We start from the raw sequence: 20,022 nt of genomic DNA on the forward strand, positions 1-20,022 counted from the left end.
ATCTGTAAAGGATTGAATCCCTCATAAACTTTTCACAGTCTATTATGAGCAAAATTTGTTCAAATCCTCACCTCCAATATCTGATACAGAGAATGATCACTTGACATGTTATTCAAGGTCTGATTGGCTCCCTCTTTCCAATAAACACTACCATGTTGCTGTGAAAGAAACAAATGTATTTTAACAAGCCTTTGCAAGAAGCACAAAAAAATTAATTTTATTTGAAAAAATTAACATCACTTACTTGACCAGTGCCAGACAAAGATTTCAATTTAGAAAAATCAAAGTTTGAGGTTTTCATCCTCTCTAGAAGTATATCCAGGGCCTGGAAATACAAGAATACTTAATATCAATATTCAAGAAACATCACAAATGATCACTGTCTGCATTTCATCTTCTTGTAAGGTTATATTTGACAGGATCATTCTGATACATTATGAATTCCTTTCCTTCAAATCATCAGTGCTATCTTTACAAAAACAGGGTTAAAAGAAAATATAAACCCAAAGGCTAGATGTCTTTCTAACCAACCAGTCATTTTTAATGAATTGACATTGCTCTCAATCTATGCAGAATGTCCACAGTGGCTTGTGTCAGTTGACAGGATTCTCATCTCAAGAGTCATAAGGTTCTTAGTTCAAGTCCCACTCCAAGGCCTTAACAAAATAATCAAGGCTGATAGTCCAGTGAATTACTAAGGGAGTGCTGCAATGTCAGAGGTGCTATCTTTTGATAAGATGTTAAACCAAGGCCCCACCTACCTACTTGAGCGGAGGGAAAAGAGTCCATTGCATTAAGCTGGAGGAGGACAGGAAAATTATTTCCAGTGTCCTGACCAATATTTGACACTTGACCAACAACACAAAAACATCACATTAGTGTTTGTGAAAGTTGGCTGCTTATTTTTGTACACTGTAACAGTGAATACACTTAAAATGGTTTCACTCACTGTAAAACCCCCAGAGGTGTCCAGATAAAAGCTTTACGTAAATGCAAGTTGTTTCACAAAAATTTTTCATATGCTCGAGGAGCCACAATGCAGAATGCACATGTCTGTTGTGTTAATGTCACATCAATTATATATTTAAGATTAAGACTAAACCAGTAATAGATATTGATTAACTGTCTTTGAACACACAAAAAGAAACATAAAAAGGGACTAGAGGGTCTTGCAGCACAGTGGCACGGACCCCAACTCAGAACTCAAGTTTACATTCAAATCTCACCTGCCTAAAAGGTACATAATAACATATTTTTAAAATAAATGAATGAAAAAGAAGCTTGAGGGCTTGTAGTAAAGTGTCCGTATCTCTATCTCTAGGCCAATAAGTCTGGGTTCAAGTTTCACCTCCCGTAGAGATATGTCATAAAATGTTTAAAATGGTAAAGAGTCATAGAGATGTACAGCACGGAAACAGACTCTTCGGTCTAACTAGTCCATGCCAACCAGATATCCTAAATTAATCTAGTCCCATTTGCCAGCATGTGGCCCACATTCCTCTAAACCCTTCCTATTCATATACCCATCTAGGTGCCTTTTACGTGTAGTAATTGTACCAGCCTCCACCACTTCCTCTGGGAGCTCAATCCATACACACACCACCCTCTGCATGAAAAAGTGGCCCCTTATATCCCTTTTAAATCTTTCTCCTCTCACCTTAAACCTGTGCCCTCTTGTTTTTCACTCCCCCACCCTGTGTATAAGACCTTGTCTATTTACCCTATCTATGCCCCTCATGATTTTATTCACCTCTATAAGGTCACCCCTCAGCCTTTGACACTCCAGGGAAAATAGCCCCACCCTATTCAACTTCTCCCTATAGCTTAAACCCACCAATCCTGGCAAAATCCATGCAAATCTTTTCTGAACCCTTTCAAGTTTCACAACATCCTTCTTACAGCAAGGTGACCAGAATTGCACACAGTATTCCAATAGTGGCCTAACCAATGTCCTGTACAGCCACAACACGACCTCCCAACCACTATACTCAACGCACTGACCAATAAAGACAAACATACCAAACACTTTCTTCACTATCCTGTCTATCTGCGCCTCCACTTTCAAGGAACTATGAACCTGCACTCCAAGGTCTCTCTCTTCAGGAACACTCACCAGGGCCTTACTATTAAGTGTATAAGTCCTGTCCTGATTTGCCTTTCCAAAATGCAGTACCTTACATTTATATAAATTAAACTCCATCTGCCGTTCCTCAGTCCATTGGCCCATCTGATCAAAATCCCGTTGTACTCCGAGGTAACCTTCTTCGCTGTCCATTACACCTCGAATTTTGGTGTCATCTGCAATCTTACTAACCGTACCTCCTATGTTCACATCCAAATCATTTATATAAATGATGAAAAGCAGTGGATCCAGCACCAATCCTTGTGGCATACCACTGGTCACAGGACTCCATTCTGAAAAGCAGCCCTCCACCACCACTTTCTGTCTTCTACCTTCTAGCTAGCAAATGGCTAGTTCTCCAGTGTTCTATGTGATCTAACCTTGCTAACCAGTCTACCATGAAGAACCTTGTCGAACGCCTTACTGAAGTCCACATAGAATACGTCCACCGCTCTGCCCTTATCAATCACCTTCCTTACTTCTTCAAAAAACTCAATCAAGTTAGTGAGACATGACTTCCCATGCACAAAGCCATGTCGACTATCCCTAATCAGTCCTTCCCTTTCCAAATACATGTAAATACTGCCCCTCAGGATTCGCTCCAACAACTTTGTCAGGCTTACCAGTCTATAGTTCCCTGGCTTTTCCTTACCATCTTTCTTAAATAGTGGCACCACATCAGCCAACTTCCAGTCTTCTGGCACCTCACCCATGGCTATTGATGATACAAATATCTCAGCAAGGGCTTGATTAAAAATAATTTTTAAAACCTGAATAAAACAACATTTTGATTTGATTTTAATGGTTTCCTTTACAGTTTATTTTGTATTAGAGTGCTCCTTTGAGGATGCAGAGATCTGTAACGTTGCATGCCAGAATAAACAAAATATCACGGATAAGTACTGTGCCTTGGTTCCTACTTCACCATTTACCTTGGATTCAATTTAACATGTTAAAACAAATCCTCTTTAGACAAACTGCTCAAAGTTCATATAAACAAGTACTGATCTCCAAACTTATTATGTGCAAAAACAGCTCAGGACCTTGAACTGTGACACTTACACGAAGGCATATTTAGCAGATGATAGGAGGGAGGTGACGGCCTAGGGGTATTATTGCTGGACTGTTAATCCAGAGACCCAGTTAATATTCTGGGGACACTCATTCGAATCCCACCATGGCAGATAGTGGAACTTCAATTCAGTAAAAATCTGGAATTCAGGGTTTAGTGATGATCATGAATCTGTTGTTGATTGTCCGGAAAAACCCATTTTGTTCAGTGATGTCTTTTAGGGAAGAAACTGCCATGCTTACCTGGTCTGGCCTATATGTGACCCCAGACCCACAGTAATGTGGATGACTCTTAACTGCCCTCTGGGCAATTAGGGAGGGGCAATAAATTCTGGACCGACAGCAATACCCTTATCCCACGCATGAAGAATAAAAAAATGATTTCACATTCATACCTTTACCCACAGTAGCACTGGTGTTGTAACAGTCAGCTTGTCATCATGTACGTGGGCACCACCCTGAGTTCTAGAAATAAACAGCACCGCTGAGGAACACAACTTTTATTCTAGTTAAGATGATAAAACAACACTGAATAAGGGAACATCATTTATCTAATCAAATCTATCCTTTACACCGATCACAGATAATCTATAGCAATGTGGACTCCATTAGAAGTATTTCAGCTCACAAGACAACATTCCACATAAGTACTTCATACATGCAAAATTCTCCAGAATGGTTACCAATCCTCACATCTCAAATGTAATCTCCATATCAACCAAAAGAAAGAGATGATGAAGTAGGTCATTTGACCCTTCAAAACAGCCCTACCATTCAGCAAGATCACAGCTGATCATAAGACCAAAAGACATAGGAGCAGTGATAGGCCATTCAGCCTTTTAGGACTGCTACTTCAACTCAACCAACTAGCTCTATTCCAAACATCCTGCAAATATTAGGACTCAAAGATCAACTGATCTCTGCCTTGACTGAACAATATCCTCATTCTGTGGCTATGACTATGTAGTCAGAGTCTGCAACCAGGGAAACATTTTCTCAAGACCCTTAAAAAAAATTATATGCTTTAGTTAGATCACCTGTCGTTCTTCCAAATTCAAGGGATTATAAAGACTATGTTTACTTATGTCGCCTCACAGGACCATCCTTTCAATCCACTGAACCTTTGTTACATTCCCTCCAAGGCAGTATCTCTCGTTGATGGACGACTCTTGTTTACGCACATAGTACTCCAGATGTGAAATGTCGCAGAGACCTGTGCTCGAGCATCAATCATTCACAATTTATTTTAATCACTCAAATGATGAAACAGAATATTTGGCTTGCTAAATTTACAATTACACAAAGATAAGTAGGAAAGTAAGTTGTGAAAAGAATGTAAAGAATCTGCAAATTGATATTGCTAGGTTAAGTGGGTGAGCAAAAAATTGTGAATTTGTCTACTTTGGCAGTAAGACTGGAAAGGAATGTATTATTGAAATCGAGAAAGATTGCGCATCCCTAAGGTACACAGGGTTCTGGTTGTCCTGGTGCATGCATCACAAAATGTTACACCAAGTAATCAGGAAGGCAACAGGAATGAAATATAGAACAGATATATAACCCTAACCCGTCCATCTTCTCTCCCACCTATCTGCTCCTCCCACCTCATTGTCCAATCCCCACCACTGCTTACTTGCACTCACCTATCACCATGCCACCTACCTTCTCCAGCCTCACCCCTCCCCTCTCTATTTATTTCCGAGTTCTCTTCCCCCTCCCCCATTTCTGAAGAAGGATCCCGACCCAAAACGTCAACTTTCCTACTCCTCTGATGCTGCCTGGCCTGCTGTGTTTCTCCAGCTCCACACTGTGTTATCTCTATATATAGGAACATTTTGCTACAGTTCTACAGGGCATTGGTGAGACCTTCACACAGTAATGAACAGTTTTGGTCTCCTTATTAAGAAATGATATTAACGATGTCGAAACAGTCCAGAGAAGTTTCACTTAACTGATATCTAGATAAGGGAATTATCTATGGAGGAAAGGTTGGACAAGCTAAGCCTGTATCCATTGGAGTTTAGAAAAATAAAGGTAATCTTATTGAAGCATGTAAGATTCTGACAGAATTGGACAAGGTGGATGCTAAAAGGAAATTTCTTGTTGCAAGTAGAATGAGATATTATATTTTAAAAATAAGGAGGTTTCCATTTAAGACAGAGGATTTTTTTTTCTCTCAGAAACTAAGAGTCTTTGGAACCCACTTCTCCAAAGACCAATGAAGGCAGGTTAACTGATTTTTTTTTTTTTTAAACAGAGGTATCCAGATTATTCATTAACAAGAGAGTTTAAAAATCAGCAAGCTTTGCACAAGCAGCTGAGAGAGTACATCCAGAGTGAGGCACTGCAGAGTGAAGATGTGTTTCTGGGATTTTGGAGCAGCGTGGGAATTCAGTGTTTTTAGTTCATGGTTTGTCAAGTCTTTTTAACTGGATAAGTTGAGGTCCAGGATCAGGGGCCAAAGACAAAGCAAAGTTCTGAAGAAGGGTCCCGCCCCAAAACGTCAACTTCGTACTCCTCTGATGCTGCCTGACCCGTTGTGTTCCTCCAGCTCCACATTGTGTTGACTCTGACTCCAGCATCTGCAGTTCTTGGTATCTTCAAGCAAAGAGTAACATCACTAGAAAATCACAAGTTCATTGGTTGGTAACAGCTGCTAATTTGATTTTCTAGAAGTTGCTTTCAAATTAAAGGTAAATAAGATAAATACTTCACAGATTAATAAACTAAAGCCTAACTGGAAACTTATAACAAAACAAATTAAGAACTAAGTGAATAAAATAGATATGCAGGGCCAGGTGATGTATTGTACCTGCTTGATGTGGGAGGTGGTGGGCCCTATTGTTGTTAGGAACATAAGAACTAGAAGCAGGAGTAGGCAATTCCACCCCTCGAGCCTGCTCCACCATTTAATACAACCAAGACTGATCTCATCTCAGCCTCAACTCTAATTTCCTACTCGTGCACCATGAACCTTCAAATTAATAATTAAAAATCTGTCTGTCTCTTCCTTGACTTCAGTCAATATCCCGGCATTCACCACACTCTGGAGTAATGAATTCCACAGATTCACAATCCTCTGACAGAAGTAATTTCTGCTCATCTGTTTTAAAACTGCTATCCTTAATTGTAAAACTAAGACCTGTCATTCTAGATTGATCCACTTGAGGAAACATCCTCTCTGCATCTACATTGTTAATTCCCTTTGGCATCATATAGATCTCCTCTCGCTCTTCAAACTCCAGAGGGTAAAGGCCTAAATTCTCAATCCCTCCTCATAAGAAGGTGTTTGTCACTCTTGCCTTCATTGGTCAGAACATTGAGAATAAGAGTTGGGATGTCATGTTGCAGCTGTACAAGACATTGGTGAGGCCACTTTTGGGATAGTGCATGTAGTTCTACTTGCCTTGCTGTAGGAAGGCTGTTATTGAACAGGAAAAGGTGCAGAAAATATTTACGAGGATGTTACTGGAACTGGAAGCTTGAGTTATAAGGAGAGATCAGATAGGCTGGGACTATTTTTCCTGGAGCATAGGAGATTGAAGGGTGACCTTATAAAGATTTATAAAATCATGACAGGCATAAATAATGTGAATAGCAAAGGTCTTTTCCCTAGGGTAGTGTTGTGAAGCAATGTCAAAGAGGAGTCTCCAATTCTGTGTTCAGCAGCACAAGCAACCTTCATTCAGAACTCTCTTACCACATGTGTGGGAGAGGCCAGAGACATCTCTGGATCTGGCTCACATGGGGCCCTGTTGCACTCTTAAACACAGCTCAGATCAGAGGTCAGTAACACATTACATTTCCCGATCAAGTACAGGATATTTATTCATACCGTGTTACAATGGTTACATGCAACATTAACATCAATGCTTATCTCAAACCTTCTGACCTACACATCCAATCCTGTGAATACACGGTCAATGATGGACAGCTCCAGTGGTTAGTCATACCTGATACGTAGGAAGATGGTCATGGTTGTTGGAGGGCAGTCATGTCAGCTCCAAGACATCTCTGCAGGAGTTCCTCAGGGTACTGTCCTAGGCCCAAACATCTTTAGCAGCTTCAACAACCTTCCCTCCATCATAAGGTCAGAAGTGGGGACATTTGCTGATGAGTGCATAATGTTCAGCACCATTTGTGTCTCCTCAGGTACTGAAGCAATCCATATTCAAATAAGTCTCACTACACACGGACAACGAGGGACACGAATTTTGACTCAGGCAACACATTGATAATCGTGCATGTCAAACAGAGACACGCCAGGGAATTCCTGGAGGCCTGCTATTCCAATCGGAACTCCATCAACAAATACATTGAATTAGACTGTGTACAAACCACTGAGAAACAAAACTGGAAGTAATAATTCCACCAAACTGAGGCATATAAATAACAAGCGGGACAAAACACCGACGCTTCACTGCAGGTGCACTGACGATGTTACCTAACAGGGTGACGAAACATTTGCAACGAAGCCCACCAGGTCGGCGAGCATGTCTGCAACCTCATATTCAAATACAACAAGATCTGGACAATATCCAGGCTTGGGCTGACAAGTGGCAAGTAACATTCGCACCACACAAATGCCAGGCTATGACCATAACCATTAAGAGACAATCTAAGCAGTGCCCCTTGACATTCAACAGTGTTACCATCACTGAATTTCTCACTATCAACATCCTGGGGATTATCATTAACCAGGGACTCAACTGGACTCACCACATAAACATAATGGCTACAACAGCAGGTCAGATGCTAGGAATACTGCGAGGAGTAACTTATCTCCTGACTCCTCAAAGCCTGTCCACCATCTACAAGGCACAAGTCAGGAGTGTGATGGAATACTCCCCACTTGCCTGGATGAGTGCAGCCCCAACAACACTCAAGAAGCTTGACACTATCCAGGACGTAGCAGCCCGCTTGATTGGCACTACATCCACAAGCATCCACTCCCTCCACTACCGACGCTCAGTAGCAGCAGCGTGTACTATCTACAAGACGCACTGCACAAATTCACCAGAGAGCCTCAGACAGCACCTTCCAAACCCATGACCACTTCCATCTAGAAGGACAAAGGTAGCAGATACAAGGGAACACAACCACCTTCAAGTTCCCCTCCAAGCCACTCATCATCCTGATTTGGAAATATTTTGCTGTTCCTTCACTGTCGCTGGATCAAAATCCTGGAATTCCCTCCCTCGTAGCATTATAGGTTCCCCAGACATCCCGATCATCAGGCCTTGAGATCTACAACATACTCCATTAATGTACATTCCAAAGTTAACGGTTATAATGTTTCTCAGACATTTGCCAGCCTTGTTTATCTCTGAGGACTATTCCAATTATGTTATTGATTGTATTCATTGCTATCCCCATCAAATTCTGTCACTCATCTTATATTTTCTATTATCCTAATCACAGGAGATACAAAAAGATGCTAATTCCTACTAATTACTATAAGATTCATAATAGCAGTTCTAATCTAAGGTTAGTTTTATATATAAAGTTATATGATTACACCTAATCTTGAGCCAACAAGTTGTGAGCAGCTTCTGTTCCAGCTGATCTTGTTGTCAAATAAACACTGCCCTTCTATGTCATGGCTGCAGTTATAACTCCTTCTATTCGTATGCTTGTCTGTAAGTGTGTTTTAAACTGGAAATTGCTTCTAAGATGAAATTTACTGTCCCTATTTTAAATATTTCTATTCTATTTTACTTAATAAAACAGCATCTATTCAAATTCCATTAATAAGACTGAAACTTAATCACTTTCCCAGCTCAAGAATCTTGTCTGAATTCCTAAGGTTTTTACACAATATCTCTGTCCTTACCCCCTTGATCCCTGGATGTAACAACTAACATTTTAAAAAACTGTTATTGTGGGATCATATTTTCTTTTAATTCTTGCTGAACTACAAACTTCAGACGGTCTGTTCTCAAACATCTCTTATCAGATTGCCTCTTATCAATATCTGCCGCTGTGAGTTTGTACAGAACTTCCTATATTTAATTTGCAAGATTATATGTTCTGTTACCTTGTGTTTATCTTCTCCTCAAAGCCGCCATTGCCCTAACTTACAATCTCACTATCATTTTGAACTCGGCAAGCTAATTCAGTTACTGCAGCTAAAAATCTTATCCGCCATATTTATGCCAACTTAAAATCCACAGGCAGCCATCTTGTGCCACCTTGTGCTATGGGCTCCCCCAACATGGTTTAAGTGAGAGGGGAAAGATTTAAAAGGGACCTGACGGGTAACTTTTCACAGGTTGGGGCATATATGGAATGAACTGCCAGAGGAAAGGGTAGACGCAGGTTCAATTACAACATTTAAAAGACATGTGGACGGGTACATGAATAGGAAAGGTTCAGAGGGATATGGGCCAAATGGGTCTAGTTTAGTTTGGAAAACCTGGTCAGCAAGGACACGTTGGATTGAAGGGTCTGTTTTCCATGCTTTATGACTTTATGACACTATGGCCTCATTTCTGGAATCAATCTAGGGAACCGCCTGTGAACTCCTTCAGAGTTCCAATGCAACTCCACACCTTCTCAAGTAAAGGGACAAAAATTGGACACAATACTCCAGGTATGGTCTCATTAATGCCTTGTACATTCGCAGCAACACTTCCCCACTTTTATGCTCTATTCCTTTAACATTAAATGCCAAAATTCTTGTGTCTTCCTTATTATCCTACTGTATGTGCATATCAGTTTTCTGCATTCATGCACAAAGACACCCAGATCCCTCTGCACTGAAGCCTTTGAAGTTTCAACCTCACACTTGTCCATTTAAACACCATCTGCCAAACTTTGGCCCATTCACCTAAACCATCCATCTCCATTTATAAATTTATTTCTCCAGCATAACTTACTTCTTCATCTATTTTAATGCCATCTGCAAATTTAGTTATAGTTAGTTTCATTAGGGGTAGGCAATGGCCTAGTGGTATTATTGTTAGACTATTAATCCAGAGACCCCAGTAATGTTCTGGGGGAGCCAGGTTCGAATCCTGCCATAGCAGATGGTGGAATTTGACTTGTTTACAAATTTGAAATTAATCTGGTCTAATGATGATCATCAATCCATTGCCGATTGTTGGAAAAACCCATCTGGTTCACTAATGTCCCTTAGGGATGGAAACTGCCATCCTTACCTTGTCTGGTCTACACGTGACCCCAGACCCACAGCAATGTGGTTGACTCTTAACTGCCCTCTGGGGCAATAAATGCTGGCTCAGCCAACAATGCCTTCATCCCATGAATGAAAAGTAAATCTTCCTTAAAATACAGTAACCAATATTGTGCACTAGTGTTACCAGTGTCCTATATAACCTCACTACTTTTGTATTTAAATCCCCTCATAATAAATGGTCACATTCTATTAGCTTTCCTCACTTGCTGTACCTGCACATTAACCTTCCGCGATTCTTGCACAAGGATACCCAGATTCTTCGGCATTGCAGAGCTCTACAATCTCTCACCATTTGAAAAAAATATGATTCTTTTGTATTCTTCCTGCTGAAATGGAGACTTTGACATTTTCCCACATTATACTTCACTTCCCAGATCTTTGCCCATTCACTTAACCTGACTATATCTTTTGCAAACCTCCTTGTATCTTCTGCCCGACTTACTTTCCTACCTATCCTTGTGTCATCAGGAAATTTGGCAACCATATCATTGTCCTTTCATTTACATAAACAGATGCTTGAGATACACTGTTCATTATTTGTTGCCAACCTGAAAAGACTCATTCATGCATACTCTGTTTATTGTTATCATCTGTGTCAATATGCTACCTCCTACACCATGAGCTTTTATTTTCTGCAATAACCTTTGATGTAGCACTTTATCATATGCCTTCTGGAAATCTAAGTGTTGTATATCCATTGGTTTCCCTTTATCCACATGTTACCTCCTTAAAGAATTCCACTGATAGGTCAAACATGTTTTTTCTTTCACAAAATTATGTTGACTCTGCCTGATTGCTTGAACTTATCTAAATATCTTGCTATAGTTTCTTTAATAATAGCTTATAATGACAATATGTGACAACATGTGTCAGTACCAAAGCATTAGAACATATTTAGCAAATCTACCAGAATTATATTTCTGTCTGTCTGTCTCTGCTCCATGTCCCTGCCCCTCCAACTAACCTCATTATACAAAACACAAGAGCATGTTTAAAAGTTTTCTTACCTAAATTCTGGCAAATCCTCATCAAACTTTACATTGGTCTCATGGATCACATTCAGATTATTGTCAATGGCCATGGCTTTCATCTGAAACAGAAGAACATTTGTTTGCTAGTGGAAATTTGTGTCCAAAAGAACAGAATTGTAGATGACGAATAATATCCTTTATAACATGTCCCAAATGACTAAAATGAAAAACTTCCAGATTAAAATATATAACTGAATGCAATATTTAATTGAATTTGAACCAGTATTTTATATTAACTGCTTTCTGCCACGCTCAATGCTTTGGGTTGATATATCATCTAGTGCTCTCTGCTTTTGTAACCCCTTTAGAATTGCATCCTTTATTTCATAATATAGAGATAACATAAGTACTTTAATGCAATCTTGGTGTTATGGGGACAAAATATCATTGCATAGGGCATAACAAAGGCTTATCACTGGCTACATCCTAAATAGCCTGTAGTAAGTTATGTCAGGGAATGATCTACACAGGTGCAGGGACATGGAGCAGAGACAGACAGACAGACAGAAATATAATTCTGGCAGATTTGCTAAATATGTTCTAATGCTTTGGTACTGACACATATTATGTATCAGCAGGATCATAGCATAATTTGATTGATGCAATGCCTGGATCTCAATTTCAATAATCTTCAATCTTGATTTCTAGCATCCGCAGTTCTTTCAGTTTTTATTTTTCTCATTTTCAATAATGCTTACGCAGGCATTGTTTTCCTTAAACATTTCTGAAACAACAAGCGTTTTGAAGCAAGGTGAGCACAGCTGAAGCAATTCAATGGACACTCAAAAGTTGCAGTTGAGGCATTTTTGACTTAACGTTGTACACACATTTCACCTTCTTTCTCAAATGATGCCATAGCGTAAACATTACCGTAATACTTATGCAAAAATGTGTAGGCATTTTTCAAAATTTGCATCATGATGTCAAAGTAGTGGAAACAAAGGGGAGTAAAACATTTTATGAGATTTTGGTTCACAAAGACTCTGCCCATAACATGCTGGACTCAGTCCATTGCCGGTGATTGCATGTGACAGTTGGGATCAAAGTACAGTGTCAAATTGGGTTTATATTAAAGTTTCAGAGAAAAGTTTTCTTTTGAGGGCAATGCATAGTTAGTAAATAGCTGTGTTGAATTTAAGAAAAAGTTTCAATTAAAAGTGATTGCAAACTTCAAAACAAAATCATTTAAAGAGGGATATGGTCGAACCCGATGTAGGCTAAACATCCCCACTAATAAAATACTGAGATAGCAAGAACTGCAGATGCTGGAGTCAGAGATAACAAAGTGTGGAGCTGGAGGAACACAGCAGGCCAAGCAACATCTTCAGAAATTTCTGAAGAAGGGTCCCGATCCAAAACATCAACTTTCCTGCTCCTCTGATGCTGCCTGGCCTGCTGTGTTCCTCCAGCTCCACACTTTGTTATCTCACTAAGAAAGTGTTGTCATAAAGGATGTTATAAATGGATCCTTCAATAAAAATGTGATTGGGCATAATCAGCGTACTTTTTTAAATGGAAAATTGACTTTCACAAATTACTAACTAAATTGATGAAGGACAATTGATGGATGTGCATGTTTAGATTTTCAGAAAGCTTTTGTAAGGTCCCTACAGGGAGTGAAGTGGGCTAGCGAAACCAGGAGCGGGACTCGAGCGGTGACATGGAATGGGCTGGTGAAACCCAGAGCGGGACTCTGACTGCGGGTTGGAGTGGGCTGGTGAAGCCCAGCGCAGGACTCAGGCGGTGGCATGGCATGGGCTGGTGTAGCTCGGAATGGGACTGTAGTAGCGCAGAAGGAAAAGTTGGACTTTCTTTAAATGTTTTTAAATTTTATTTTAAATTAATGAGAATGGTGTTGATGCATGGTGACAGTATGAACTTTTCATTGTATTTTGTATTGAATGTATGTGACTATAATGATTCAATACAATTATATTTAGCTCTCACTACTTCATAGGATCATAAATCATTAGAGATTTGTCTGTTTTATTGGTGATTGATAAGGCTAATAAAAGAATGAATGAGTCACAGTGGTTGCATAACAGGATCAACTTGATGGCACTCGCCATATAAAATTATTCAGCTGGTATCTCAATCTAAAATGTAAAGCTAAGATACATATTGCAAACCTAAAGCACCTTACCCTCAAACATGCTTCTCACCCTCCAAACAGCATATCCCAAACATCTCAAAATCATCTTAACCTCCATCCTAAATAGAAACACCACATCATCGCAAACCTCCACGTCAAACCTAAAATTATCTGAAACCACAACCTGAAAAAAAACATTCACCCCCAATGAAAGTACCTCTGCCCACACCCCACAAATTAACTTCCATTCCCTGACCTGAAAACAAAAGAATATTGGAGATCACAGCAGGTCAGGCAGCATCCATCGAGAGAAAGCAAGCTAATATTGGGAGTCCAGATGACTCTTCATCAGACCAGACATGAAGTGTGGAGAGGGACAGTAGGGGCAGCAAGGTGGCTCAGTAACTTAGCACTGCTGCCTGACAGCACTAGGAACCCAGGTTCAATTCCACCCTTGGGTGACTGTGTGGACGTTCATTGGTACAGTCTCCCTGCATCTGAGTGGGCTTCCTCCAGGTACTCTGGTTTCCTCCCACAGTTCAAAGATGTGCAGGTTAGGTGGGTTGACCATGACAAATTGCCCATAGCGTCCAGGAGTGTGAAGGTTAGGTGAATTGGCCACGGGGAATGCATAGTTACAGGGATAAGGTAGGGTGGTCGGTCTGAGTGTCGCTCTTCGGAGAGTCAGTGGTGACTTGATGGGCTCAATGGCCTGTTTCCACACTGTAGAGATTCTATGAAGAGTCATCTAGACCCGAAACGTTGGCTTGCTTTCTCTCCATGGATGTTGCCTAACCTGTTGTGATCTGCAGCATTCTTTTTGCTTTCAGTACAGATTCCAGCATCTGCGCAATTTGCTCCTCTTCCATTCCCTGACCACTGCCTCGGGATGAATCATGAAAAGCGTGCGGAGGGATTCCCCACTATCTGACAGCTAAATGAAGCAATAAGCAGGGAGACGCTCTGGGATCCCCGCCTCCGCTCGGAACATCGCTCACCTGTTGGGTGCTCAAATCGACGCCCAGGTAGCAGCCAGCGTTAGCAGCAGCAGCCATCTCCGTGAGGGAATGGGGCGGTGCTAAGGGCTACGGGCGGACCCAGCGACGAAGTGGGCGGGGCTGTGCGCGTTGGACCACGTGAGAGGGCGGGGTGACCGTTGGAAGTAAGCCGGGCTATCTCGGTTCGAGGGCGGGTCTGACGGAGAGCGCCGTTCGGGGATCGGTGAGTAGGTGGGGCCAGCGACGTAATTGGGCGGGGCTGAGGAAAGCACTGGGGAAAGCACTGGGGAAGGGCGGGATACGGCGGCAAGTGGGCTCTCGGGCCGGGGGAAGGGCAGAGCCAAGATCGTGGGGGTGAGGGTGCGCACTGTGGCGAGTTGCGGAAGCGTGTGGAGGAACATCTTCACGCGCTGCGGCAGTTAGAAGCAACGGTCCGCACAGCGCGTGCTTGTTAAATTGGCAGGCTGGCTACTACATCACCCACCGTCCACTGCTTCCCGAGCACTGTTGGAGCTGCACCCATCCAGGCAAATGGGGAGTATTCCATTGTGCTCCCGACTTGTGCCTTATAGGTGGTGGACAGGCTTTGGGCAGTCAGGAGGTGAATTACTCACCCCAGTATTCGTAGCCTCTAACCTGCTCTTGTAGCCACTGTGTTTATGTGGTGAGTCCAGTTGAGTTTCTGGTGAATCCCCAGGATGTTGATAGTGAAGGATTCAGTGATGCTGTAGCACTATTTACTGTCAAGGGGCAGTGGTTACATTGTCTCTTGGAGTCATAGAGATGTACAGCACGGAAACAGATCCTTTGGTCCAATTCATCCCATTTGGCCCATATCCCTCTAAACCCTTCTTATTCATATACCCATCAAGATGCCTTTTAAATGTTGTAACTGTATCAGCCTTCACCGTTTCTTCTGGCAGCTCATTCCAGACATGCGCCACTCTTTGCATGAAAATGTTGCCCTGAAGGTCCTTTTTAAATCTTTCCCTCTCACCTTAAAGCTACACCCTTCCCCTCCCCCATTTCTGAAGAAGGGTCTAGGCCCGAAACGTCAGCCTTCCTGCTCCTCTGTGCTGCTTGGCCTGCTGTGTTCATCCAGCTCTACACCTTGTTAACTCAGATTCTCCAGCATCTGCAGTTCCTACTATGTCTGAAACAATTTTAACCCCACGGCGAAGCCTCTTCTAAGGATGCCTACCCTGAAGAAGTTACCCTTCTCCCTCCGGAAAAACCTCAGTGGATCTCTCTACCACTGTAACTTTCTCGTAATCTCTTCGGCCTTGAAACCGCTCGACCATGTCCTGAAGCAAACCAGGTACTACTGCCAGATCACCTTTCTTAGTACCTGCCTTCGGAACCAGATCATCCCCAATGGATTACAGTCCACATTCAGGCCTTCCCAATTTGGCCCCAGCCGTGACAATGTCTACATTCAGAACATTGAGATCCTTCAGAAGCGTTTCTCCCTGCGACTCCTGAAACACACACTCACAGCAATGCGCCGGCATCTCCTGGCACTACAATCAAGCCTACCCCAGCTCAGATCCTCCCTCTCCCAGACCTGCAAAGGACCTCTCCTGTACACCCCTTCCCCTCCCCCATTTCTGAAGAAAGGTGTAGGCCCAAAACGTCAGCCTTCCTGCTCCTCTGATGCTGCTTGGCCTGCTGTGTTCATCCAGCTCTACACCCTGTTATCTTAAAGCTACACCCTCTAGTTTTGGACTCCCTGGGGAAAAGACTTTGGCTATTTACCCTATCCAAGCCCCTTATGATTTTATAAATCTCTATAAGGTCACTCCTCAGCCTCCAATGCTCCAGGGAAAATAGCCCCAGTCTATTCAGCCTCTCCCTATTGCTCAAACCCTTCAACCCTGGCAAAATCCTTGTAAATCTTTTCTGTATCCTTTCAGGTTTAACAACATCCTTCCTATTAGCAGCGTGACCAGAATTGAACACAGTATTCTGAAAGTGGCCTAATCAATGTTCTGTATTTTTGGTGATGGTGATAGCCTAGCATTTGTGTGGTGCGAATGTTACTTGGCATTTGTCAGCTCAAGCCTGGATATTGTCCAGATTTTGTTGTATTTGAACGTGGACTGCTTCAGTATCTGAGGAGACACAAATGGTGCTGAACATTATGCACTCAACAGCAAACATCTCCACTTCTGACTTTATGATGGAAGGAAGGTCATTGATGAAGCAGCTGAAGATGGTTGGGCCTAGGACACTACTGTGTTAAACTCATGCAGAGAAGTCCTGGAGCTGAGACCTTCAACAACCACGACCATCTTCCTGTATGACTCTCACCATCAGAGAGTTTGCCCGGATTCCCATTGTTTCCTCCTTGATGCTACACTTGATCAAATACAGCCTTGATGTCAAGGGCTATCACTCTGGCCTCACCTCTGGGATTCAGCTCTTTTATCCATGTTTGAACCAAGGCTGGAATGAGGTCAGGAGCTGAGCGCCCTGGTGGAACTCAGACTGGGATTCACTGAGCAGGTTATTGCTGAGCAGGTGCTGCTTGAAAGCACTGTTTATGACACCTTCCATCACTTTACTGATGATCAGGAGTGGTAATTGGCCAGATTGGATTGTCCTGCTTTTTATGTACAGGACATAATTAGGCAATTTTCCACAATGTCGGGTAGATGCCAGTGTTGTAATGGTAATGGAACAGCTTGGCTAGGGGAGTGGCACGTGTGGAGCACAAGCCTTCAGTAATATTGCCAGAATGTTGTCAGGGCCTGTAGCCTTTGCAGTATCCAATGCCTCCAACTGTTTCTTGATGTCATGTGGAGTGAAACAAATTGGCTGAAGACTGATACCTGTAATGCTGGGCACCACTAGAGGAGGCCAAGAATGGTTCATCCACTCAGCACTTCTAGCTGAAAATTATTGCAAAAGCTTCAGCCTTATCTTTTATACTGATGTGCGGACTCTTCCATTGTTGAGGAAGGGGGTATTTGTGAAGCCTCCTTCTCTGGTGAGTTGTTTAATCGTTCAGCACCATTCATGACTGGATGTGGCAGGACTGCAGAGCTTAGATCTTATCTGTTGGTTGTGGGAACGTTTAGCTTTATCACTTGCTGCTTATGCTGTTTGGCATGCAAGTTGCCCTGTTTGGTGGCTTCACCAGGTTGACACCTCATCTTCAGGTATGCCTCGTGCTGTTCCTGGCTTGTCCTTCTGCACATTCCATTGAACCAGGGTTGATACCCTGGCTTCATTGGTAATGGTTGAGTGGGGGATATGCTGGGCCCTGAGGTCACGGATTGTGCTGGTGTACAATTCTGCTGCTGTTGATTGCCCACAGCACTTCATGGATGTCTAGTATTGCGTTGCTAGATCTGTTCGAAGTCTGTCCCATTTAACACAGTGATAGTGCAACACAACACAATGGAGATTATGTGAAGACGGTACTTCCATCTCCACAAGGACTGTGCAGTGTTCGCTCTTACTGATATTGTCATGGACAAATGCATTTGCAGCTGGCAGATTGGTAAGGATGAGGTCAAGTATTTTCCCTCTTGTTGGTTTCCTCACCAGCTGCTGCAGACTCAGTCTAGCAGCTATGTCCTTTAGGACCCGACCAGCTTGATCAGTAGTGCTGCCAAGCCACTCTTGGTGGTGGACAATTGAAATCCCTCACCCAGAGTACATTTTGTGCCCTTGCCATCCTCAGTGCTTCCTCTAAGTATTGCTCAACATAGAGGAGTACTGAGGGAGGACGGTATGTGGTAATCAGCAGGAGGTTTCCTTGCCCATATTCAACCTGAAACCTTAAGAGTTCATGGAGTCTGGAGTCAATGTTAAGGACACCCAGAGCAACTCCCTCCCAATTGTATACCACTGTGCCGTCACCTCTGCTGGTGAGATAGGACATATCCAGGGATGGTGATGGTGGTATCTGGAACATTGTCTGTGAGGTATCATTCCATGAGTATGGCTATGTCAGGCTGTTGATGAACTAATCTGAGACAGCTCTCCCAATTTTGGCACTACCCCGAGTATTAGTGAGGAGGACCTTGCAGGGTCGACAGGGCTGTTTCTGCTGGTGTCTTTTCCGGTGCCTGGGTCGATGCCAGGTGATCCGTCCGGTTTCATTTCTTTGAGACTTTGTAGCGATTGGTACAACTGAATGGCTTGCTAGGCCATTACAGAGGGCAGTTGAGAGTCAAGCACAATGTTGTGTGTCTGGACTCGCATGTGGGCCAGACCAGGTGAGGACGGCAGATTTCCTTCCCTGAAGGACATTAGTGAACCAGATGGGTTTTTTTTCCACAATGATTTCATGGTGATCAGTAGATTCTTAATGCCAGATTTTTTAAAATTGAATTCAAATTCCAACATCTGCTGTGGCAGGATTTGAACCTGGATCCCTGGATTAATAGCCTAGCAATAATATCACTAGGCCATCGCCTTCCCTTGTAATAACTTTCAAGTTATTTTGATTTTCTTCTGGAAGATAACTCAACTGTTTATCCTGATTTTTGAGAACTTCCTTGTTCAATTTAGTTTGAGGAATATCAAATTCAAAATCATCTGGATTTGGTTCTTCACTCACAGTTGTTCAAGTAACACATTCTCCTTTTCTTCTCTATCAAAATACTGTTTGAAAATATTCACGTGGCAGACTCTATTTAAACAAAGCAAATGCAACACTCAAAAAGAGAAATACCAACACTTGCCACTCACTGTCTTTAAGAACATTAAGCCTAAACCCAACCTGGAATTAGAGATTTTGATGCCATCAAGACTCCCCAGTTTGTTATGAACTGGACTAAACTCCCTCATAATATATCAAGAAGATATCTTTAAATAAACTAAAAAGTTAGGGTCAAAGCTAAATGTAAGCCGCTGTGTTCCAGATGTGATTCAGTGGGTCCCCTACTAGGCTGTAAGCAAAACATTTTATTCTTACAACAGTTGAAATACAACCAAAAAAAAAAGCATAACTTTCATTACTGAAATATTTAATAAAATAATATTTAACTACTAATCATCAACTGTTCCAATATAGCAGTACCCCATAAAAACACTTTTGGCAAAGGCAAATTTAGCAAAACGGATTTTCCTCAGCGCTATCTCCCTTCCAGTCCTGGAGAAAGAAATACTAAAACAAACAATCTTGCAGTAGAGAGAGAACTCAAACCTTTTGCTGCATCAGAAAGAGAGAGAGAGCGCACGCATGCACGCGCTATATCTATCAGCTTCAACAGCCAACTCTAAATCCCACGGGAAGCAGAACTAAAACCCTGGGTCTGTGTGAGCCTGATTCCACCATGCTTTTTTTTTTATCCAATTTAAAAACTCCAAGACCTCAATGATGCTAACCCACTGCTTCTGAAGCAGACATTCCGGTGCCACAGTGGCAAGACCTCTCATAAATAGAGTCATAGAGGTATTGAGCATGGAAACAGACCCTTTGGTCCAACTCATCTATGCCGACCAGATATCCTAAATTAATCTAGTCCCATTTGCCAGCATTTGGCCCATATCCCTCT

At 42.2% G+C, this 20,022-nt stretch overlaps 2 protein-coding genes across 5 annotated transcripts in view; both read right to left on the bottom strand.

The window, feature by feature from the left end:
* xylb (xylulokinase homolog (H. influenzae)) overlaps positions 1–14,586 on the bottom strand; it is a 254,231-nt gene extending 239,645 nt beyond the window's left edge. For all 4 annotated transcript variants that reach the window (XM_048612391.1, XM_048612384.1, XM_048612400.1 and 1 more), the window contains exons 1-5: positions 14,513–14,586; positions 11,399–11,481; positions 3,589–3,658; positions 245–325; positions 72–158 (exon numbers count right to left, since the gene is read on the bottom strand). In XM_048612391.1, coding sequence (XP_048468348.1) covers positions 72–158; positions 245–325; positions 3,589–3,658; positions 11,399–11,481; positions 14,513–14,569 — 378 coding nt within the window. In that variant the 5' untranslated portion in view covers positions 14,570–14,586. The remainder of the gene's footprint in view (positions 1–71; positions 159–244; positions 326–3,588; positions 3,659–11,398; positions 11,482–14,512) is intronic.
* LOC109921859 (sodium channel protein type 4 subunit alpha-like) overlaps positions 1–20,022 on the bottom strand; it is a 1,322,739-nt gene that overhangs the window by 407,775 nt on the left and 894,942 nt on the right. The gene's annotated exons all lie outside the window — the stretch shown is intronic.

The sequence above is a fragment of the Rhincodon typus genome, chromosome 2 (assembly GCF_021869965.1).
Source record: "Rhincodon typus isolate 14 chromosome 2, sRhiTyp1.1, whole genome shotgun sequence".
Classification (NCBI taxonomy): Eukaryota; Metazoa; Chordata; class Chondrichthyes; order Orectolobiformes; family Rhincodontidae; genus Rhincodon; species Rhincodon typus.